Genomic DNA, 24483 nt, shown 5'->3' on the forward strand with positions numbered 1-24483 from the left:
TCATCTTAACTGAAAATGCTTTTCAATATTGATATCTGTGCATATAATGCAAACGAAGCAGGAAGTACGAAGAACCACATCTGAAAACAGGCTGGGAAAGTTAGGATTGTTCAGCCTGGAGAAGAGAAGGCTCCAGGGAGACCTTATAGTGGCCCTCCAGTAATTACAGTGGGCCTATGGGACAGCTGGGAAGGGACTTTTTGTCATGGTGTGTAGTGATAGGACAAAGAATAATGGCCTTAAAGTAAAAGATAGTAGGTTTAGATTAGATATTTGGAAGAAATTCTTCACTCGGTAGATGGGAGGCCCTGGCACAGGTTGCCCAGAGAAGCTGTGGATGCCCCATCCCTGGAGGTGTTCAAGGCCAGGCTGGATGGGGTTTTGGGCAACCCGGTCTGGTGGGAGGTGTCCCTGCCCACGGCAGGGGATTGAAACTCGATGGTCTTTAAGTCCCTTCCAGCCCAAACCATTCCATGATTCTATGTTCTATGATAGTTAAAAGTAAATGTAGTAAATAAAATTTCCAAGTATACCATGGTAGTGGAAAGTATGTTGAGGATACACTGGGAGATTAATGAGTTATTGAAAATAAGGACGAAACAAGTAAAACCATGAAAAATGTAATACCTCCCTGTAAAAAAGTACAGATAGATGGCACATGGGGTGTTTTTATTTGTTTGTTTGTTTCTGAAATACCTACAAGCAGTGAGTTTCTACAGCCCGTGGCAATCATCAATATCTAAATGCTTTGGAAAGCTCTGATCCTCGGTGTTTTATGCCTTAGCATCCTAGGGCAAGCAGAGCAGGTGGTTGGCTGTAGGTCCCCAAGGCTGCAAGACCTCCATCCCTTCAGCCCCGAAGACTCAATGCTAAGACAGCTGAGAAAGGAGAGTTAAAAATTGTGTCAGAAGCCATTTTTTGCTGGTCAGTTGATTGTTTAGGGTGCATGTGCCTGGAAAATGACAGGCCCATTCCTAAGCACGTTATGTACAGCAGTGACTTGACTAAAATAACTTAGCACAACAGCTTTAGCAGGCATGGGAGTTAGTGAGCCCTGCATCCTGGTCACTGGTTCTCTCCACCCTTCCCTCCACCCCTTGGTTGGTGAGTCTGGTTTTCTGGGGACAAACTGTCTGTCTGTCCACATGGGGCTGTGGAAAAGGAAAACTCACAGCTGCCCCCCACTCCTTTGATCAGCCTGCAACAGGCTCGGCATGCCCATGGGATACTGGTCTCTGGGAGACCTGATGCTCCTGGGGGTCCCTACAGCCCAGGGAAAACTCTGTGGGGATGGAGGAAGCAGCCCAGAAGAGGTTTTCGTGTCACAGCTGTCATTTTCTTTCAACTTCCCTCTATGCTAAAAAGTTAAGGATAAATTTGCTCTCTCTCTCTTTCAAGGGAGACATAAATGTACCAAAAAGATTCAATGGGAGGCACAGGGCAGAAGAAGCGAAAATTCTTCAAAGTGACAAGGAATAATTGGTCTAAAAATAGTCCCATTCTGCATGAAGAGAAGAAAGAGGAGAATGAGGCCAATGTTTTTGCTAGGTTTTGTTTATTAAATTTGTGCCTCTTCAGCATCTGGGATAATGTGGCCATACAGCTCTTCCCTTTAACCAGTCAAGCTGGTTACTCAGCCAGACCTCCCCAGTGGCAAGAGGCAATCCCAGCACAGTTGCACGCCCACCAGATGGCCATGGCTCTGCTTCTGGCATTTGAATGGATCCGCACTCACACCCAACTTAGAGGGCGTTGTGCTCCAGGCACCAGTGGGCAGCTGTGGGGTCACACGTGGGACCTGCAGAGGAGATGATCTTTCTTTTAGGGGTAAACCAAAGAGCTACGTAAACTACAGATGCTCCCTTCTCAGTATTCTTGAACTGTGGTTTTATGATAAACAAGCAAAATCATGAATGGTTGTTGGTTCAGATTAATGTGTCTATTTGAAGAGAGCCATGTACTCCTAAAATGAAAGCTCCGTAATGGATAAATACCAAATCAAACTAATTAGTATAAATAGGATAGACAGATAGAAAGTGTACAGGTGGCAGGCAACTGGCCCATTGTGTGAGGAATCTGATTTAAGGAGAATGAGATATTCAGCTGCTGTACCAGAATACAACTTCTATCCTGGTACAATATTTGTGTATTTAGCTTCTCACTAGAAACTCTTAATAACATTTTTTCACACAGAAAAGCTTTGAATGGCTTTTTTTTTTTTTTTTTTTTTTTTTTTTTTTAACAGGGAGGCATTACATTTACTTGCTTCATCCTTCTTTTCTGTAACTCATGATCTCCTGATGTATACCCAATATCCTTTCCTCCACCATGTTATGCTTGGATACGTTATTTGCTATATTTACATCCAACTGTCATAGAATCACAGAATCATGGAATGGTTTGGATTGGAAGCAACCTCAAAGGACACCTCCCACTAGACTGGGTTGCTCAAAATCCCATCCAACCTGGCCTCTAACACTTCCAGGTACGGAGCAGTTGCTCATCCTCTGTCCACCAGTGCTGCAACCCCATCATTGAAGGACACCAGATTTGTCAGGCATGATTTGCCCTTGGTGAGGCCATGCTGGCTGTCATCAACATAACTATCGTGAAAGCTTTGGGTAACCAGAGAATTGAAGAATATGTGCTTTAGCATAGTCCAGTATTGAAAGAAATTCACAAAAATCTGTGCCTGAGAGCTTTCTCATGTGCAGTGTGACTTAGTAATTGTTTGCACCACCTGTTTATTTTTTTTTTCCAATGGCAAGAAATTAGCTTGTAGCATTTCTCACCTTTATCCTTGCTTTGAATTTTTGATGATTCTAGACTTTCAGATTTCATTTATTTTCTTGTTTAAAGCTTCTTTCATAATATACTGTGCTAAAATTTGTTTTGCATCCTTCAGTTGGAAGTATCCCAGAACTATATTACATCTCTATTTTTATTTACTTGTGAAGTAAAATTTTCCTTTCTGGTCCTCTGTAAATTATAAAACAGTTGCAGGTTATGCAAAAAAAGAGTCTTTGGTGCATAAGGCAGATCTTCCAGATACACTGGCAGTTATCTCTCACAGACATCCTTTCTGAGCCAGCTTTGCTTTACATCATCTCGTGGCACACTGGATGTCAACAACAAATACCCATCTGTTCTCTTGCTATTAGGATGGGTGCCCATGGAAAGGAAATCCCCTTAGATAAGAAACAGCTTCAAATCAGAGAACAGCCAAGTAAATGGAAAATAACCCTAGATCTGCTTTATCTTAATTACAAACCAAGTCTGCATAAGATTGGTGCCAGTACTCCGCATGTCTATTAGTAAATACCTGAGAGACCACATTGCATTTTTCAAAAGGGGTCTGCAGTCTAACACACATGCTTTTTTCTTACTGATTCTTCTGATATCTCCCTCTCAGTCCCTGGCAAGAAGTAGCTCAAATGTCAGTGGTGCTTACTGGACTTCGTGATAACTTTGCTGGAGGATGACCTAGGTTTTTATGTTCAGAATAGATCTGTGCACATAATCAGAAGATTTTTGTGCCTATAATTCACCGTCATGTTTGTTTTTCATTTTTCAACGGTTTCTATTCAGGAACACAAAATAGAAAAGCACGGTTCTGCTGTCAGGAAGGAGACATTTAAGTAGTTATAATTAAGCAGTTACATTTCTTTATTGCAACTTCAGGTGTTAATATTAAAACAAACAAACAAACAAAAAAAAAAAAACCTGCATACACTTTCTCCTTCCCTTATCCTGCACCAATAGGAAGGATAACAGAAAATAACATTGTCCAGATACATGTAGAGGAAGTAGCTGCCCAACAGTGGTAAAGAAACTCCCCAGGATTTGGTGGGAGTTACTCTCTTACTCCAAGTGCATACTGTGGCATCAGGAGGATTTAGTGAGCCTTGTGAGCCTATGTCTTCACAGCTGATTTTAAACTCCTTTTATGCATACATTTCATAATGAGATTGTTATAGCTCCTAAAAATTTAATCTAGCATTGATTAATTCCCTCATTTCTCCTCGAGGCATTAGTGTCTTCAGTGCCTTTTCTCTGTGTAGGCTATCACACAAATTGTCATTTTGGCTATCCACAAAGTAGCCTTGCCAGCTCTGTGGTGCTTTCCTTCTCACATCTCAAATGCAAAGAAGACAGTTTCCAAATCCTCTCCTTAGTTTCCTTCTGATGTGATGGCTCTTTGCATCAGAGCAGTCGGCTCTCATTGAGGGGTGTAACTTCACAAACAAGTGCAGGTACTGGTGTTTAACAACCAGTGACCCAGAGAACTGGTTCAACTCAGCTAAATCAGGTTCTTAATCTACTCTGGATTCACCACACTGCACAAGAGTACTCAGTAGCATAAAATGCCCATCTACAAATGTTAGTTTTAGTTTTAGTGCAGGTGTTACAGCAATCAGGGAAGCATTCTCAACATCCAAAACAACAGATTTTTACAGTCACACTCCAGTAAAGTTTATGCAGCACTGTAGAAAATTATAGTTATCTGTAGCTACAGAGTGGCTGTGGAAATAAGTTTTTTTGGATGGTCCAAGTTCTTTTCCACTGTGTTCCGTAATTTCATTGGGGAGCAATAAACTAGGAATCTTTAGGGAATCTTCGCTGCCAAACACCATCTGAGTAAAGAAGATATGGATTTGCACATAACTAACTAACTAACTAAAAAGTCATACACATCAGACACAAAAATAACCTCTTAATCAACAGTTCGGAGTATTGTGATGCTTAGTGTGTGCTACCAATAGCTGCTGGCAGGCTTGTACACAGGTTCCCTGTGCATGCCAGAGCTTGGCTGTGAAACTGATCTTCATCACTGCTGCAATCCCTGTGGAACACAGCAAAGGTGTGCCTAGCTTTACTTGACCAGAGCTTTACTTGGCCTACACATACCTTAAGACAAAAGAAACATGTTGAATTGTCAGGGACTGAGGAGGACATGAAGGGAGAAGAAATGGGGGGAGAAATCCCTACCAAGTCAAGGATTCCTTGTACAGGAATCATCATGGGGAAGTTTGGGGTTCTGCCCTTTCACACCTGTAGCACTCCCTTCTTTTGGGAGGAGAGACCTATCGCAATGTGTTGCTTCTAGAAATGTCCCCCATGGATGAATCCTTCCTGTTGCTTCAGTGCAGGTGTCAGACATGCCCAAATACATGTTTGCAAGACTTGTCCTTGCAGCAATGACTTCATAACCTGCAGATGTCAAGAACCAAGACAAAATAATACAGCACACTCCAGGTTGAATGTGGTTAACTAAGTTGCTTTTAGTTTATTAATTTTACCCATATACATAGTTGGTTTTGAAAACACCATGTGAGGAGCCAGGACAAAGTGTAACAAAATGGTATGTGAAAAGATTTCAATATGCAATGTGATGGTGTACCTACTGTGTTTTATATATACTTTACATTGAAAACCAAATAAACCACAGTTCTCAGAGGAAGTACACATTTTATTTTGAACTAGCGAATTTAGTTTATTAATATGTAAAAAAATAAATCTACAATAGCAACAGTGCAAACACATCAGAACTTGCGTGGCATACAGAACACAAATGAATAAAAATTATTGTACAAAGGGTCCGATGTTTCCTATGGTACTGGCTGTGATATGTACAAAGAACAACAGGGCGACGAATAAACTGCAACTTAAACAGGAAGATGAGCTGCATATTACTTGTTCTGTCTTGTATGGCCTCTCTATTTCAGGGGGTAAAGCCGTCATGCCCTGGAACTGCAATTAAAATAAAATAAAACAGTTTCATCATATACGATTAGAAATCTATTTTGCTCTCTAACTAGTTAGCAAATCGCATGAGAATCTGTTGTTAGCTTTGTATTGCGGTTGTGACTCTCACTGTGGAGACATCAAACTCAGTAAAAATATTAATATATTGCATGCCAAATGATCATTCAGTGTGCAGATCCATTGTTCTCAGCTTGGGAACAACTGCACACACTGGCACCCTCTCCTAAAAAGCAAGGCCAAGCTTTTGTTTGTTGATTTGTATGACCTTGTTTTGGTTTGTGAGACTGTTTGGTTGATTTTGTCTTTTTTTTCATCCTTCTGGAAGGTGAAAATGGAAGATTACAGCATTACAGTACTTTTGGTATATTGGATGACAATTGAAAGTGTTCATTGGTGCATACAAGGCTTATACTTGCATGTAGAAACCAGTTAATTGTGCACACATGTTCCACAGAATGGTTGAGGCTGGAAGGCAGCTGTGGAGGTGATATGGTCCAACCCCCCTGCTGAAGCAGGGCCACCTAGAGTAGTGTCATATTTCTATATATTGAGCATTTTTATGCTTCCTTTAGAATTCAGTACAGTTTTTATGGAGGTTGCATACCTCCATACCAAAGCCTCTCCTGGCTTTGACATGAAATGAGAGAGATTTTGGTACACCACTTAGTTATGCATTTCCAAATGTACTCCCTACTTGCATGGTTTAATTATTGAATTAAAGGAAACACTGACAGGTTTATGTTGAACAAAAGAAGTTCTGTGAAAAGTGAGCCCCTGGGCACAAGCATTTTTGAAAGTTTGCATGGCCACCTGTACAGTATGTGCTTGTTTTTCCATGTTGCAATTATTCTTCACAGCAGAAAAAAAATAATCTAAATGTGGATTTATTCTTAGAAAATATAACACAAAGCTAAAACTGCTCAGGAAGCCATCCCTTCAGCAGGATGAAGGTCTTATCAAATTAATTCCTCCACTTCAAGTTTTTCCTTCTTGTAACAACTCACTGATTGTTTGGACATTCAGGTTAAATCTGTTCTTGATTTTGATGAGGATAGCCAATTACATATAATATTACTAATAAGAGAAAGAAAAGGAAAGAGTCCTAATCATATCTTTGAAGAATATGCCCAAGTCACTTGAAATAGGAAACTGGTGATAAAAAGGAAGCACTAAGAACTCCAATTTCCAGTTAACTCACTCTTTGAATATGTTCTTTAAGTCATAAGTATTGTTCTTTCATCTTGTAAGATAAAGGGGAACACCATTTTCCAGAAGAAAAAAAAAAAATGCTTAACAAATAGATGCCTATCCCCTTCTGATAAAATTTCCATGTGTTTTCCATCTTCTTAACTTGTCCTCTGACAAATAATCAGTGAAAGAGCAGCTAAGTGGTTGCTACCGGCCAGCAGTTGCAAAGGTCAAGAAGCTTAACCAAAAACAGTGAATAGTCATATGTATTATCATCACATGTAGTCAATCACATGTAGTCAATCACATGTAGTCAATGAGTACTTTTCACAGAAGGTCTGTAGTGTCTACTGACATTTAGAATAAATAATAACCTACTGGGTAATTATTTTTATCTTACGTTTTCTAATCTAGAAGTTAAAATCTTCCAAAGGTGCACAAAAAAAGAAGAGAGACAGGGTCAATGCACTTTTTTGGTCCACTACATCTCTAAGACAGAAGATCAACAGAAAAGTGAGAGATATTGGAAGACTGTTCATGTAGCTCTATGTGGTTTAAGAGTTAAGAAGGCAGATTCTTGAGGCTTCCTTATGCAGTCAATATGCTTTCCCCTACAAAGTGATTCAGAGAAGAAATCCAGGAATTTCAAATCCTCCATTGCAAGGCCCTAACGTAAGACCCTGCCAATAGAGGGAGCCAATGGAGACTAGCTTTCTAACTTTGACACACATGGTTGCTCTTTCATCTGAGTCCTACACACTGTGGAAAAGTCCATATTCCTATCACTGAACCCAAATCCTGATCAAAGCTCCAGCTTTTCTATTCTTTTTAAACAGTTATAGAACTTGAGTTACGTGAAAGCATTGATAAAACATTCTCATCATTTGTTACTGCAGGTCTTCAATGGCCATGTAAAGAGTCTGAAGCCAGGTATTTATTCATATTCAATCAAGCATGGTTAACCCCATTTGTTTCATTGCATTTTAGCCTTCTCCTTTTTAACACTTAGAGAAATTTATAGGAATAGACTTACCGACCATTCTGCATTGTCTGTTTTTGAACATCTCACATTCACTGGTAGTTTAAGAACAAGCTCATTATAGGAGAGACCCTCTGATCTGGACCACTTGAACTTGTTCATTGCATCCATAAATGACAGGTTTTTATATTGCTTAGGACTCTTGATAATAAAAGGCCAAGTCCTGAAGAAAAATAAATACAAAGAATTAAAAATAATAATAATAATAAAGATATATGACATCAAGTTGGAACTGATAAGGAAAAGCTTTTGGAGAATTTACTCACAAAAACAAAGGCACTATTAATATTCATATATATACATAATTCATATTCTCACCTAAATTCTCTGCTAGTGAAAACTGACACAGTGTCACTGACATTAACAGGCCTATGAAAGTTTGTCATCAGTTTCAAACTTGCCACCAGATGCTTTTAAAAATTAAGGATTTTAAGTTAAGGAATACATTGCTGTTCTCATCTACAAACTGAATACACACGCTGTCCAAAACAGAACTTCTATTGTAACCTCACCCCTGGAGAAAAAAAAAAAAAAAGGTCACACTCTCTACTAAGCTTGCCAGACTGTTGTAAAGAAATGTTTGCCATTAGGAAGCTGCTTCCAGATTGCTCTGCCAAGCTGTGGTCATAACTCAGATAACAAGTCAAACTTCATCCGAGCACCAGGGTGCTAGGTTGGCAACAGTGACAAAAGATCAAATGACAATAACCAGTGTTCTGGATGTTGTCTTTTGGCATGTCCCAGTGCTCTGCCCACAAGGGAACTTTTGGCAAGGGTTGGGATAGAGACCTGCTGCACTGCTGTAAGAGGGCTGAGAATTCACCAACATTTGGCAAACCTCTTCCTGAACAAGTGGGGTCAGTCCCTTTCACCATGCCCATCCTGAGATATGGGAAGGGAAGGAATGTCTTTGTCTTTCATTTAGTAGAGAAAACTCAAATATAATAATGAAGATTTTTTTTTTTTTAAGGTAAAGAAAACTTTTTCTATTTTTCTTGCTTTATCTTGTCTCTACTGGAAATAATGAAAAACAGCATGGTGAGTGTGGAAAGTTTTTAAGAACAGAAAGTTATGTAAACTTTGTGCAAAAAAAAATAAAGTGGCTAAAACTTTATCTAACTAACCTAATTATTAGGTTAAAAACACGCTGAAGCATGTTACCTTTTTTAAAACTGACAGACCCATGTTATCTTGCAGTATGTTGTCTCCCATTTGCTTTGGTTAAAGGGCTGCCCATGCCAAAGTTCAGCTCCACTCAATATATAGGCATGGAGGACATAATTTTAATCAGACACCTATTTTACACTATTGTAGCCCAATCACTTTAATCTTAACTCCTCATGATTTATTCCACTGTCTGGGCCACCAGGCTGAGGAAGAAAAGGAGTTTTAAAGTGAGCCACCAGTGCCTTGATCCTGCCTCCAGCTGCCTTCATGTGTAAGTCAAGAGAGACTTTAAAGCAGTCAGTGAAGCAATTCCAGTGTAAAACTGACACAAGAGAGATGAGTATCAGGTCACATATCCTTAGGCTGACAGAGTTTAATGAAACAAGAATTGTGGATTAGGTCATAAATACTAGAGGCATTAATAATCTCTTCTTCTAATTACTCTTCCATTTGCAGCAGACAGTCTGCATACTTACTCTATTCAAAACATCTTTAGTTCCCCAGGCCAAATGTACATTTTTTTCTTAAGTACAGTTATCATGAATGAGCACTCAAGAGAGCATACAATTGTTAGAATATTTTCTTTATAACCTCAGAAAGACTCTTTTAGCTAGGACTGATTTAGAAACTGTGTTCTCCCTGTATTAAAAGTGATTGTAAGTAGAAACATCATTAAAACTGAAGTAGACATTGGCTGCATTCTGACTCTTTCAGACTCTTCAGTCTTGGGTGTAAACTTCAAAACTAAGACCAGTAAGCCTGTATATCAAATTATTTTGCAGTAAGAGTCTGATACTTATTTTTCTGTATTTCATTAATTTGTGAACTGTCCCTTTCAGACTATTCCCATGCTATGTTTGCAATCACTTCCACTGCTGATCCTCTACTGAGATGCTTTCATTTTGGGCATTGTAAGGAACATTTGATATCTGAAAAAATATGGTTTTCATTGATTTTTATATCTTCACACACATATATCCTGTTCATAGTAGGCTTCTTCCCATCTCCTACAAAACCCCAATTTTTTGTTAGATTCTGGAAATTACAATTGCTCATAGTGAGCAATATCATTGTGCAGGTCAACCTAGTGAAATGAAAAGGGTAGAAAAGTTAGATCCAACGATTCAGTGCAAGACATGTTTTTGCCTACGCCTTCATGATGAAGGTCAGCAAGAGTTCTTCTGACTTAATGAATAAATTGCAGCACCTGATTTAACCTTCCTCCCTGTGCTACACCCTTTGCAAACTCACAGGCCAGAAGCCAGATGCCAGCTGAATTGCATGGACCTTCATGATGTTTATTAGAGATCCAGAGTTGCCTGAACAGTAACAGCTCCCTTCCACCCACACCACTCACATATTGAACCCACATATTGAACATTTGTGGCCCACTGAAGTAGTCAGAACCTACAACAGAATGATATTCCCCCTTTCAAGCTGAGCAGCAGGCCAATGTTCAGCATTTTGTGGGTTATTTCTGTAAGGAATTAAAACTGATGATGGAACTAGGGAGGTGTATTTCTAACAGTCCTTTTTACTTCTCAAAAATGTACAGTGACCTGCTTCCCTGAAAAGCAGGAATCAAAGTCTCAGAAGACAATGTGATTGCACAGAAGTGACAATTTCTGCAGTCAACAGCTAACCAAAATACTCTTCTTCCTCTTGGCTAGATTCCTACCACTTATTCTCCATTTTTCTCTACTTACTTTGTATATTGTCTTCTGACATGTTATTCTTCTAGAGCTCCATCTCCCCATCATGGTGCTTAATCTACTATTTTATCTTTTACTACGAATGTTTTAATATTCTCTCATCCCCTCCATTTTTTTCTAATTTACAGCTTCTTCCCATTTTGTGCATTCTTGTCAGTGTCACTGAAACAGCACAGAGTTCCAGATGTGAGAAACAGTTTTAGTATCAATTCTTCTCTTGGTTGCACTGATCAGCTGCAGCAGAATTAATGACAACAGATCTACACAGGCTAATTCAACTTTCGTGATCCCAAAGTCCTAATTTTTCAAAATTATCTATGTATCCTTTATTTCTGTAACTGAAACACTGACATGTTTTGATAAACTGATAAATTTGAAACACTGATATGACATTGATACTTTTATTTTTTTTTATGGTTATTGGTGGGGTAACTGCTGTAAGAAAATATATTTCTTTAACTGAAGAAATAACTTTTCAAGGAAAAAAAAAAAAGACAAAATAATAAAACAATTTGGCAGGAGAAATAAATAGTTGCACAGGTTATTCACCAAAATGAGGTGGCATGAGGGATCTGCAACACATTGCACTATCAGAAAGAAATAAGGACTATAGAAATGACCCTGTAAGACTACAGATTATAGTAACAAACAGAGATAGAGGTACTGAACTCATAAATATTTTACTTGCCTGACTGGTCTATAGATTTCCTTAACACCAATGAAATGGAGTTGTTCCATGATGTCTGGAATACTTGCACACCGTGTGAGGTTGATTCGTGGGTAATAGAGCAGATATGACAGGCACATTTCATTCCTGGTGCTCAGACCACCCTGAAAATGGGATTTTTCTTTTAATCAAGATAGCATTAGAATTCCACAGATAGAAACACTGATTAGTATTTATATGTTAATGAAATATGTATTAGGAAGGCCAATTCAACAGGTTTACCTTTCACATTAGGTTATTAAATAAAAAGAAGTTTTTGCATAATTAATTATAAAATACACTGCAAGCTCAAACAACAGCTCCGGAGCTTAAAAAATGTCAGAAGGAACACCTATCGATAAAATAAGCCTCCAGTTGTGTTGAAGAGTATGATCTGAGAAGTTCAGATTTACTTTTGGTTGTTTCCACGGTCCTTATATGTACCATGTTTCAGAAAGATGTCTTCAAAATGGAGCAGATTCAGGAAAAATCTAGTAAGATAATTAGTCTTTTTAAAAGGAAATCAAATGAGCTTTGCCTAGCAAAATGGAGGAAGGGATGTAATATGTTTTTACATAGACTACATATTTTGATAAAGAGTGAGAAAGAAAAAGAGTTGTGTTGTATAGTTATATAGTTATGGTTTTTATATTTATATAGTTATATTTTATCTAGTAAAACAGATTTGTGGGACTGTTCCCACAGATCTCATAAATTCATGAACCAAGGCACAAGAGCTAGTGTAATCACTACACAGAAAAATAGGACTACCTGGACTTGACCCTGAGGTATGATAGGATTGAATAATTAAACTCCAACGGCTTGCTTTTCACTAGTAAATACCAGCAACAAACAGAAAGCAACTGATTTAGTTCTGAACAAGGATACAAGGATCAGAAAACTCTTTGCACACATTTTGAGGTATTCTGTTTAACTGAAATTGTTAAAACTCCATGCCAGGCTTTATGAAATTATCTTTTCCTATCAGCATGCCAACCTATGCACCTTCAGAAATATTTCACTGCCTTGCTACATGCCGTCATGCATCAGTTTGTGAAGTGTCAATCAATTAAAATTACAGCATTCAGTTAACTTACCCCCCAAAAGTAAGCTAAGACCACAGACCATAGATTTACTATAGGACACCTCCTTTTTGAAGAGTGCTTTACCAGGGAAGCACACTGGTGTGCTTCAACATACACATTTTTTTAAATATATTTCATTGTTTCTATGCATAACTCACTCAATTATACAGCTGGCTCAACAAAAACTGAAAGGACTTGATTCTCTATATTTGGACAAAATGCCTGGTATACAGATAAATAAAAACATAATACAATGGGTGAACAATTGGCTGACTGGGCAGGCTTAAAGGGTTATAGTAAATGGGGTTACATCAGGCTGGTGGTCAGTAACTAGTGGGGTTCTCCAAGGCTCCATTTTGAGGTCAGATCTCTTTATTGTCTTTGTAAATGACTTGGATGCAGGATTTGAAGGTGTACTGAGTAAGTTTACAGATGACACTAAGTTGGGAGGAGCTGCTGACTCTATTGAGTGTAGAGAGGCATTGCAGAGAGATGTTGACAAATTAGAGAGCTGGGCAATCACCAACAACATGAAGTTTAACAAGAGCAAGTGCCAGATTCTGCACCTGGGAAGGGGCAACCCTGGCTATATGTACAGACTGAGGAATGAGAGGCTGGAGACCAGCCCCATAGAAAGGGAGGTTTTGGTCACTGGCAAGTTGAATCTGAGTCACCAGTGTGTCCTGGCTGCCAAAAGGCCCAACCATGTTGTGGGGTGCATCAGGCACAGCATTGCTAGCTGGATGAAGGGAGTGATTGACCTGCTCTGGTACAGCCTCACCTCAAGTACTCTGTGCAGTTTTGGGCACCACAATGTAAGAAGGATATAATATTATTAGAATGTGTCCAAAGGAGGGTTACAAAGATGGTGAAGGGTCTAGAGGGGAAGACATACATGTATGAGGAGCAGCTGAGGTCCCTTGTCTTGTTCAGCCCAGAGCAGAGCAGGCTGAAGGAAGCTGCAGCCTGCAGCTCCCTCACGAGGGGAGCGGAGGGGCAGGTGCTGAGCTCTGCTCTCTGGGGACAGCGACAGGACCCGAGGGAGCAGCATGGAGCTGGGACATGGGGGGGTCAGGCTGAGGGTTAGGGAAGTATTTGGACAATGCTCTCACTGTCGTGGTTCTGCTCGAGTGGGCAGCTGAGCTCCACCACAGCCACTCTCTCACTCCCCCTCCTCAAAGAGGAATGGGGAGAAAATATGTGAAAAGGGCTCAAAGGTTGAGATAAGGACGAGAAAATCACGCAGTAATTATTGTAATGGGCAAAACAGACTCTGCATAGGGAGACAGTAAGATTTATTGCTTATTACTAACAAGCTAGAGAAGTGAGAAACGAAAGAAACCAAAAGCACCTTCCCCCCACAACCACCCTCTTCCACCTCCTCCCCCAAGAGGCGCAGGGGAATGGGGGAATGGGGGTTATGGTCAGTCTATAGCACTTCTTCTCTGCTGCTCCTTCTCGGTCACTCTCGTCCCCTGTGCTGTGGGGTCCCCCCCACAGGATGCAGTCCTTGATGAACTGATCCGGCGTGGGCTTCCCACAGGCAGCAGCTCTTCCAGAGCTGCTCCAGATATGGGTCTGTACCACAGGGTCCATCCCTCAGGAGCAAACTGCTCCAACCTGGCTCCCCTACGGGCAGCAGCTCCTGCCAGGTCACCTGCTCCTGCGTGGTCTCCTCTCCACGGGCTACAGGTCTGGCCCGGAATCTGCTCGGGCAGGGGTCTTCCACAGGCGGCATCCTCCGTCATCCACCTGCTCCACCGTGGTCTCCTCCACGGGCTGCAGCGTGGGACCCTGCTCCACCGTGGTACTCCATGGGCTGCAGGGGGACATCCTGCTTCACCATGGTCCTCACCACAGGCCGCAGGGGACTTCTGCTCTGGCGTCTGGAGCACCTCTCCCCCTCCTTCTTCACTGACCTTGGTGCCTGCAAGGCTGTTCCTCACTCCTCTCACTCTCCCAGCTGCTGTGTGGCACAGCATTTTTTTCCCTGTCTTAAATATGCTTTCACAGAGGCGCAAAACAACATCGCTTATTGGCTCGGCTCTGGTCAGCAGTGGGGCCCTTACCTAACATGGGGCAGCTTCTAGATCCTTCTCACAGAAACCACCCCTATGGCCCCCTGCTACCAAAACCTTGCCTCGTAAACCCACTACAGACACATGGTCTGATTTTTGTGTGGTCTTGTGTGGAGCCAGAAGTTCAACACGATCCTTGTGAGTCCCTTCCAACTGAGGATATTCTGTGCTTCTATGTTTCTATTTTGCTTTTATTTATACACCTACTGCATATGCCTACATGCAATCTATGATTCAGCAAGAGCTTTCCCTACGCTCTGGCTGTCACAACCAACCAGGTCTTCCCTATTAAAGAGATCTCACCTCCTGGAGATCTGGATGCAGCCCCTCCTGGGGACAAGGGATCATTCCCTGTCAAAAGGCAGGTGCCTGCAGCTATGCCTGTCCCTACATGTAACATGTTTGGCCTCACTCCCTGGTTTCGCAGTCAGCTGGCACAGTCCAGCTGCTGCAGTAGCTCCAAGCCCGCACAGGTAGAGCACCCATTTCTCCTGCCCTGCTCTGGGAATAGCAGCTGCCAAGGAGGGTCTTTGCAACTCCTTGCTAACATATGCAAAGTACTTATTTGAGCAGTTAGCTACTGGAAAACATGACTAACATGCCACACCAAGGCTCACGGCTCCCAGCTGCCTCATCTTAGTCCTACTTTAGGCACAAATGGTCTGATCTTAGTCATGGCATAAGTGAAAATCAATATGTAAGAACTCGTAATTACAACTTCAGGGAAAGATGGGTAACAAGTTCATAAAATAATGCATTAGAATATGCACAATTTACATGTTAGTATATAAAATGAAGAAATTGCTCCTTTTACTTCTGAAGTCTGATTTTTCAAGATCTTTTATGTTCTGGCCTGCTTATTTTTATAAACTAGACATATGAATGCAATATGCAAGAGATCACACTATGATCATAGTATTCCTTATGACTTAAAACGTTAGAAATGAAAGACAATACATAATTAAGTGCACACAAAGTAGCAAGAAAGCTCACACAGTTTAATAGTATCTTATGAAAAAGGTTCTGGTCCCCCAAAATGGTCACCTCGTCTTCTGTGTGCTTATTTTGATCCAATAAAATTTTTCTTACCCATGTCATGCGAATTCGGTCCACAGTACTGTAGTGACATTCTGTGATTAAATTATCCCCCTGAAATACAAGATTTAAGTTCACATTTATGAAGTTTATGAGCAGTAGCTTAGGGTAACTATGGATGACAGCAAAAACTTAAAAGGATCAGAGCAGTTGATGTGAGTTTTTGAAAGAGCAAAGGATTAGGTAATTGGTCTATGCTAAAACTTTGCGATTAGCATTTATATTATCCCATATCCTCAGGGATCCCCCATGGATTTAAACAGAGCCTTATTAAGAGTACGATCTATTTTTTCAAACTGCAATGGAAGTGCTCAGTCAGAAGCCTATTTTCAGGAAAATTGTATATGTAGACAATGTATACAAATGAGTCCTGCTCCAAAACTCTTCCAGTGCTACTTTGGGTATCTCTCCCCAGGCTAATTTATCCTGCCAACTTCTATAGAATTACTTGCCAAATCAGGAAAATAAGGTTTTCCACATCACAATAACAACTATTTATCTGCCAAGCCTAGGAGAAGAGGAGTGGCAGGCAAAGACTTAGCTACACCAACAGATATGTATGGGAAAGGCTGAACACTTACCTTCTCAAGTACATGCAATTAACTTTTTGCTATCTTAACAAACAGATCTACAATGTTTTTAAATAAAAAGGTAATATCTTTGCTCCCAATCAAATATATATATCTCAAAATGACTATGATAATCAAATGGAAACAAAAACATTAAAGAACATAGACTTCAAAAATCTGACATTTTGGGGCAACTTCACGTGTCACAAGGATGCCAGAGGCTTATTTCCTCTGGTTCACTTTTGTGTACCACCACCTTCTGTTCATATCACCTATTGTATTAATCTTCCCTGAAGAAATCAGATTACCCTTCAAAGGCTGAGAACTGCTCCTTCCCTTTCGGCTTTTCCACTGCCAGATCAGTGACAGCACTAACTGTAGTCTAGGCTACCACAAGAAGGTGTAACAGGCTTGTACCAGCTAAATGAAGACTGAAATTTCTGAAGGAGTGTGAACAGTCACATCTTCACCAGCTCCCCACAGGAAGATGCTTATTGTCACCAGGGAGGACTCTGGCTCTCCTGGTACAAGGACCTGCAGAATATTCACTAAAAGTTTTTGGTTTTTTTTTGCAAGATTACATCTTTCGGGTCCAAATTCGGAAGAGGATATGAGTACACAAAGAAAACAAAGAAGATGGACTGCGCAGATGAAAGAAGGATACACTATGTTGAAGAGCTATCAGGAAAGAGTAACAAGAACTTTGATGAAAATTTTTAATATTATTATTAGTCTTATTAGTTAATTGATTAAACTGTGGTCAGAATTATACCAGAATGATGCATGAAGAGTTTTGCTGGTAATTTTGCATAAGATGAAAACAATTAAAGGGCACAAAAATGACATTTCAGAGAAAAAAAAAAAAAAATCCAGCTTCTACTCTATCTGTCTTTTTTTAAGTTGCTGATACTATCAAATACCTCTTTTTGTCTTTTTGCTGTCTACTCCCTTTTGTTCTTGAATTTTAAGAGGCCCTCCTCTATAATCTGCATGGATATTCCTAAAAGTATTACAGGCTTTCTCTGTAAACCTGTCATCTTCTGCCAGCCCTCTTCCTAAACCCTTCAACATTTCTTTCCTGGAGGAGGCAACACCAGTTTGTCTTTGAAGTCCCCCTGGAGTACTAGCAGTTGGACTTCAAAGAGTAAATTCTGCACCTGAACATCCAGATTTTGCTGTAGGAATTAAAGTTAACTTTTTTTTTTTTTTTTTTTTTTCCTTCAACGACAAGTGTCAAGGTTTCTTGGTGTGGGAGAAGAGACATGAGAGAGGAAGGGACTTGAAGAGAAGCCTGGAAGATCAAACCACAGGGCTCCTGACTATACATGAAGCTCAGCCATTCCAATGGTCTTTCCAGCTCAAATCATAAACAAAATGCAGTTGTGTGATATTTTCCATTTGACCAATTCCATTAGGTAATGGACTTGTTCACATGCACCAGGACAAGCACATCGCCATCTGCATTGCTGGTCAGATCTGGAGCAACCAGCTCTTTGCTCTACTTAGCTTTCTGTCATCAAGCCAAAGCTTCAAAAACAGATGCCAGCTGGAACAAGAGATGGGTGAATAATTTTTAAATGAGTGACTCATCCAAAAATACATAGAGAAAGACTCCTTTCACAAAATGCCCATGAATACCTACTGGTTTCATTTAATGCTTTATAATATAAATATAATTTGTTGTTGTTGGTTTTTTAAGTATATTACAAGTAAATGTTAGGTACATGATGTCTCAAACAACTTCAGGGAAAACATTAAGAGTGTCATACTGGCAAGATGGTTCTTTCTTCTTCCAGATACTGAAACTCCTGGAAGTTGAAGTCAAACTCATCATCATATGCAAGCAGCTTCTGCTCCTCGCCGTTGCGAAAGTGGCGCATCCGGATAGCTCTGCCAGCAAGATGAGCATGAAGAAGTACTGCAAACACGTGAATCCCGCTAGGTCTCTCAGCACCTAGAGCCTGGCCAGGGGAAACCAACAACATCAGTGTGCTTAGATGCAATGTAATGTAATGCAGAGTGAACATATATTAATAAATGCATTGCATGTTCTGTCAGTTTATGACAAAGTACAGTCTAGAGCAAAAGCAAATCAGAATGTGAAATTAAGGTTTTATATATTAAAATCTTGCTGTGATTTTTATTTTTATTTTTTGCTTCTTTTTAATAAAAACATATTTTAATTCCTAGTCCACACAGTTTTTATGAAAATCAACTGGACTGCCAGTAATTAACAATACATTAAGACTTTTCATAGAATCATCATCATAGGATCATAGAATGGCTTGGGTTGGAAGAGACCTTGAAGATCACCTAGATCCAACCCCCCTGCCATGGGCAGGGATGCCACCAGCTAGATCAGGTTGCCCAGGGCCTAATCTAACCTGTTCTTGAATACCTCCAGGGATGGGGTATCTACAACCTCCCTGGGTAACCTCTTCCAGTGCCTCATCCCCCTCTGAGTGAAGAATTTCCTCCTAACCTCTAATCTAAATCTCCCTTCTTTTAATTTAAAATCATTCCCTCTTGTTCTGTCATTATCTGATTAAGCAAAGAATCTCTCTTTTTATAAGTCCCCTTTAAGTGCTGAAAAGCTGCATTGAGGTCACCCTGAAGCCTTCACTTCTGTGGGCTAAACAGCCCCAGATCTCTCAGCCTTTCTTCATAGAGAGACACTCCAGACACTTGATCATCTTTGTGGCCCTCCTCTGGACCCATTCTAACAGTCCCACATCCTTCTTGTGCTGTCAGCTCCAGACCTGGATGCAGCGCTCCAAGTGGGGCCTCACCAGGGCAGAGTAGAAGGGGACAATCACCTCCCTCAGCCTGCTAGACACTCTTTTTTAAATGCAGCCCAGGATGCAGTTGGCCTTCTGAGCTTCAAGCACACACTGCTGGCTCATGTCAAGCTTTTTGTCCACCAGAACCCTCAAGTTCTTCTCTGCAGGGCTGCTGTCAATGACTTCTCCACCCAGTCTGTGCTCATGTCTGGGATTGCCCTGACCCAGGTGCAGCACCTTGCACTTGGACTTGTTGAACATCATTAGATTCGCATGGATCAACTTCTCAAGCTTGTTCAGGCCCCTTTGGAGGGGTATATACCATAATTTTATAGGTATTGTATTAAAATATCAGCATTACTTTAGTGTTACTGACCAATACTGCTGAATGTAGATGTTTATTTAAAAAAAATAAATAAATCTATGTAGCTATGAATGACATCAATATTGTGCCAATTTAAATTAAGAGGTTTTAATTACAGTATTCCCCCTTCCCATCTTCAAGTCAACAGACAGTGAAATGTTGTAAGTTTATATCTGAGACCTTTTTTCCTGGTCCAAAACATTTTAAAATCAGTAAATCTGACATCACTTCCATTCCAATTGAGAACTACAGAGCCAAACTTTGGATATACTGAACACTTCTTCTTTAGAGCCCAAACTAGAAATAGACTGTTACTGCAATAGCTTTCAAGTGTAAGGTCAGAAACCTCACAATAATAGATTACCTCAGTGTTTTTAAGCTGAAATACGCTACAATAATATGTAACATTTAACACCACTAAGAACAAAACTCAATTCCGTACATAATTTGCCCCTTCAATCCACATCATGCAAAGCAGACGTTTATCCAATCTTTCTCTAAAAAATGACAAAGTATCCAAGAATCTCTGGTTTCAAACAATATTTCCATTATCTACAGAGAAATTTAAGCTATCTTAATGAAACCTTGTGTTTAACAAATGCATAATTTTGTACTTTGGGCCATGCAACAAAAACAGATCAAGTCTTTAGTTTATGCTGTTGATCTAAGAACACTTTTCAGGCTTTCACTTTACTATTAGGAGCATGTTATATTAGGAATCACTTTACTATTAGGAGCATGTGCATAGATCTTAATTACTCTCTCTCAACATTTCTTTTAGGTTAGTGATCCCTTTGCCTTGGAAAACAATGTATGTTTATATATTGAACACAGAATTAAATCATCGCAAACACAGTATCATTTGGTATTACTTGTGTCAGAAAAGCAACCTCAATACCAAGCATCCAAAATACCCAGATCCAAAAAGATTCAAAATTCTATAGAACAGCATGTAGCAGATGCTTTTGCTCATGTCTTTAACCAGCAACCATCAGTCTTCCCAAAACGATAAAGAGACTGTCCTAAACTATTTCTAAGCATGAAAACCACTGGTGTCAGGCAGGAGACATACCTCTTCCAGACATTCCAATGTGCAGTGACCCTCTGACACAAATTCAGGCATGCCTGGTGGGATATTGTGGAATAGACTGACCCAAAGACCAGCTTCAATAACCCCTGCATCGTATTTCCTTAAATCTTGAGTATAAAATAGCCTCAGACCAGAGTTATCTATCAAGCCTGCAACAAAAGAACACAGTCAGCCATGGCTGTAAATCAGAATTAAAAATTATAAAAACGCAATCATTTTGCATTTTTCAAGGCTTGTCCTAAGTTTTTTACATGAAAATTGAGGAATCAACCTCAATAACCTGGAAATGAGTCAAACCATATGCAGGAAGCAATAAATAGGGAAAGCCCACAGGAGGGTTGTTAAAGATGGTATGTTGATATCTGCACTGTTCAGACACAAATGGAAAATATGTGCTGCTCGTAGTCCCTTCTGTTAAGTTACCTAACATGGATGTCAGAGAGAAGAAAGGAGATCGCAGGCATAGAAAACAATACAAGGAAATAATAAGACCTCAAAAGGTGCCATGTATGATTTTAAAATAAAATATTTAAAGCACAACTTAAAATTCTAAATTTTTTTTTTGTTTGTTTGTTTTTTTGTTTTTGTTTTTGTTTTTCTTTCAACTTTTGGAGCTGTGTATTATATTCTGCTTGTGAATTTATTTATTCCTTTACCTTGAGCCCTAATATTAATCATATTTTTTCTTTTAGGTTGCCTGTCACATTACAGCTTGCCTCGGATGACCAAATGCATCCCTTTCACAACCTCCCCAATTAAGAGTATCAACTAAACACATGAAAAATAACTTCCTAAATCACAAACTTGAAGATAATAACAGCACTTTGAGTAAAGAAGGCAAGAGAACTACACTGGCTTTTAATCCTGCCCTCAAGGACTTCTCTTGATTTCAAAAGTAGTTTGAAGAACCAAAGCCTGTTGTAAGAAGGTTGAGCTTTTAAAAGTGAAATAATATGAATCTACTTCATTCATCTAAATGCCATATGCATTTGTTTGTATATCTACTCAGAATTTGTGCCTCCATCCACTCACTGATTATAAATATTTATCTTGTATTAGCCATTTTTATGAGGCAAGATATAAGCAAAAACAAGGATTAATTTGTATTGCACAAGCCTTGAATTCTGTGTTAGCTCATCTGTTAACTTCCTGTTTGCTGCTCCTTTTCAAATTTCAGCTTTGAAAATCAAAAATGCAAAAACATTGCCAAGTATCTCAGAGAGGTAAGAGGCTTTCTCTATTAGTCTTTTAAAAAAACAAACAGACATAACAATGGCTGAAACCAAATTTTCCATCAGTATGAAATCAGCAGGCTCTTTTAAGATAAGCAAATGAGAGAGGGACAGTGGAGGCACTAAATTACTCCTTCCCAGTAGTACCTAAGACAGAGCAGCATGTAAGTATTACAGAACAAATAATATGAGCTAAGCACAACCAATTTCAAGTGGTAGGGAACTACAAGGCAATCTGCAGTATACAAATCATATTTCAGCTGATATACACTGTTCCACAACATCTCAATTTTAATTCATTTTGGAATCTGCACTCATTCCCTTTCTGAAGTTATCTGTAATCTCATCAACTTGGATTTTTGTGGCATTCCCCCTTCAAGCAGGCTGCTGATATCTAAATGCCAGAAATCGTTACAATATCTAAGAGTTTTTTGTTAAACAAAACCATAAGGGGTCATCTTTCAAATTAAAGGGGATGTAAACGACTTCAAAAAAGGAAACATTCAAAAACAGACAAGCTAGAAGTAATTTTTGAGTCTAACCAGGAGCCAGAACTGACTATGAAGCTGAGTCACTTAGGCAAACATTGCCCCAGATGCAGAGGTGATCCTGATGGCTTAACTGCAAGACACAAGCTTGGAAAACACAGACCCCAGAATGGGAAAAGAAAGGTGACCTGGTGGCAGGATGGGTGGGAGAACTCACACACCCTACCTGCACCAAAGCAGCAGGAGCACCTGGGTCATCTCCCTACTTCTCCTATCACAATCTAATACCATGCATTTTGTCAGGGAGAAGAGAAACACCATGCAGATCACAGACACCCTGCTCTGCCTATCCTCTCTGAACTTTCTCAGGTCTTTGGTGAGAACCTGTGTTCACCTGGGGCTGTCCCAACAAAAAGCAAATCTGTCCCCATTGCTTGTGAAGGAAACAAAATATTTCTGATTCCCAGATTTTGCGTGTGTCACTTAAACTAAATCAAAATCATGTAGCACATTAAAATAAAATATTAAAATATTAAAATAAAATAGTGAATTTAGGGACAGAGACTCATTTGGATACAAATTTTGTGTGTGTGACATGTCAGGCTTTCAGGTAGTACTTAGTGGAAAAGTGTGTAGCATCAAGGATGCAAACAAAGATTGCTGTATCACATAAGAACGTACATGCTGAAGGGTGAGTGGCTGTCATTAAATAAAACAGTTTTAAGCAAGTTCGTTTCTGACATCAAAAAGAGAGGGAATAACAGTAAGATGGAATGTCCCAGACAACACTAAGGATTTTATTTAAATACATAGGAATGTAAAAAAAGACCACTACACTGTGTTGCAATGGATTTTACCCAGTTCATCTGTACTAGTAATCAGAATATCCTCAGACATAGCAGCTCAACAAATTTTTGTTAAAGAACAAAAAAAAATTACTAATCTTTTCAAAAGTTAGCCTTGAAGTATCCTAGATTTTGGGGGGCTCCCCAGTTTCACACAAAAACTTATTTTTTTTTTCTTCTAGGTATAAATAAATTTTAGAATGAAGATTAAAAAAATAACATTATAAAAGAGAAGCTTATCAATTAAGATAAACTGTTTTCACCTAATGAATCCTGAGTTTTTATTTCACTCTCAGAAATTACCCACAGTTTAGCTAGATGTCTTTAAAAGAATACTTTAAAAATAAGTAAAAGGCACATTCCCTGTGATGCTATCTAGCACTTTGGGTGATGTACTGCTATTTCTCAACCTGAATAATGAGACTTCTGGATCTCTGATCTGGATTTCAGAGCAAAAGCAAAGCACAGAGAGAGAGATAACATGAAGAATGTTGTGATAAAAGGTGTATTCACCTGGTCCACAACTCCTTGCATCTCTGAGTCTCCCACTGTCTTCAGGCTAAGACAGTGTGAAGTTTTTCTCACTTCAGCGCAACGAGAAAAACTCTGGGAACCAGGAACTACTGAGCAGGGGAAAATAGCCTCAGCTTTGCATATCTTCTGTTTGCAGTCTGATGCAATGAGAAACTCTTGTGTCATTTTTCAATCTTGCATGTTTTAAAGAGTCTGAGGGTACAAACCTTCTGTGTATGATGGATTGTCGTAGTGCACCTCCATAAGAACAAACTGAGGGTCAGCTGCTGTGCCGATGGATAAGCCAACGTGGGGAGGGTAGGTGAAGCCCTGGAAATCAACACTTGCACATTAATCTAAGGAACTTTTCCTATAATTGAAAACTTTTGTGTGTCTGTGTGTGTATGTGTGTTGGTTTTTTAAATAAATACAATTACCAATACAATCATCATCATAATTAAATTTACAAATGTGATTTTCTGAACATGGAATTTTGGCATACTATATTTATTAACGCTGCATGCACTAAATAACTGTGCCAGTATAAATTATTAGATCTTGTGCTTTCCAAAAGATAAAGCCCTGAGCAACCCAGTCTGACCTCATGGCTTACCCTCCTTGAAGCAGGAGGCAGGACTAAAGACTTCCTGAGGTCTCTTTCAACCCACATTATCCTGTGATCTTATGATTTTTTTATCCTTTATTTATTGCTTGAGTAGAAAATGAAAATGCCATTTTAGATGTATAAACACTGCATCATCAAGCA

General features: G+C 39.5%; 1 protein-coding gene across 1 annotated transcript in view; it reads right to left on the reverse strand.

The window, feature by feature from the left end:
- Positions 1–5337: 5337 nt before the first annotated feature.
- Positions 5338–24483, reverse strand: part of MOXD1 (monooxygenase DBH like 1) — a 42443-nt gene continuing 23297 nt past the window's right edge. The window contains exons 5-11 of the mRNA XM_084285294.1: positions 23945–24047; positions 20622–20788; positions 18175–18366; positions 15831–15890; positions 11561–11703; positions 7988–8156; positions 5338–5751 (exon numbers count right to left, since the gene is read on the reverse strand). Coding sequence (XP_084141420.1) covers positions 5584–5751; positions 7988–8156; positions 11561–11703; positions 15831–15890; positions 18175–18366; positions 20622–20788; positions 23945–24047 — 1002 coding nt within the window. The 3' untranslated portion in view covers positions 5338–5583. The remainder of the gene's footprint in view (positions 5752–7987; positions 8157–11560; positions 11704–15830; positions 15891–18174; positions 18367–20621; positions 20789–23944; positions 24048–24483) is intronic.

The sequence above is a fragment of the Netta rufina genome, assembly GCF_964035555.1.
Source record: "Netta rufina genome assembly, chromosome: 3".
Classification (NCBI taxonomy): Eukaryota; Metazoa; Chordata; class Aves; order Anseriformes; family Anatidae; genus Netta; species Netta rufina.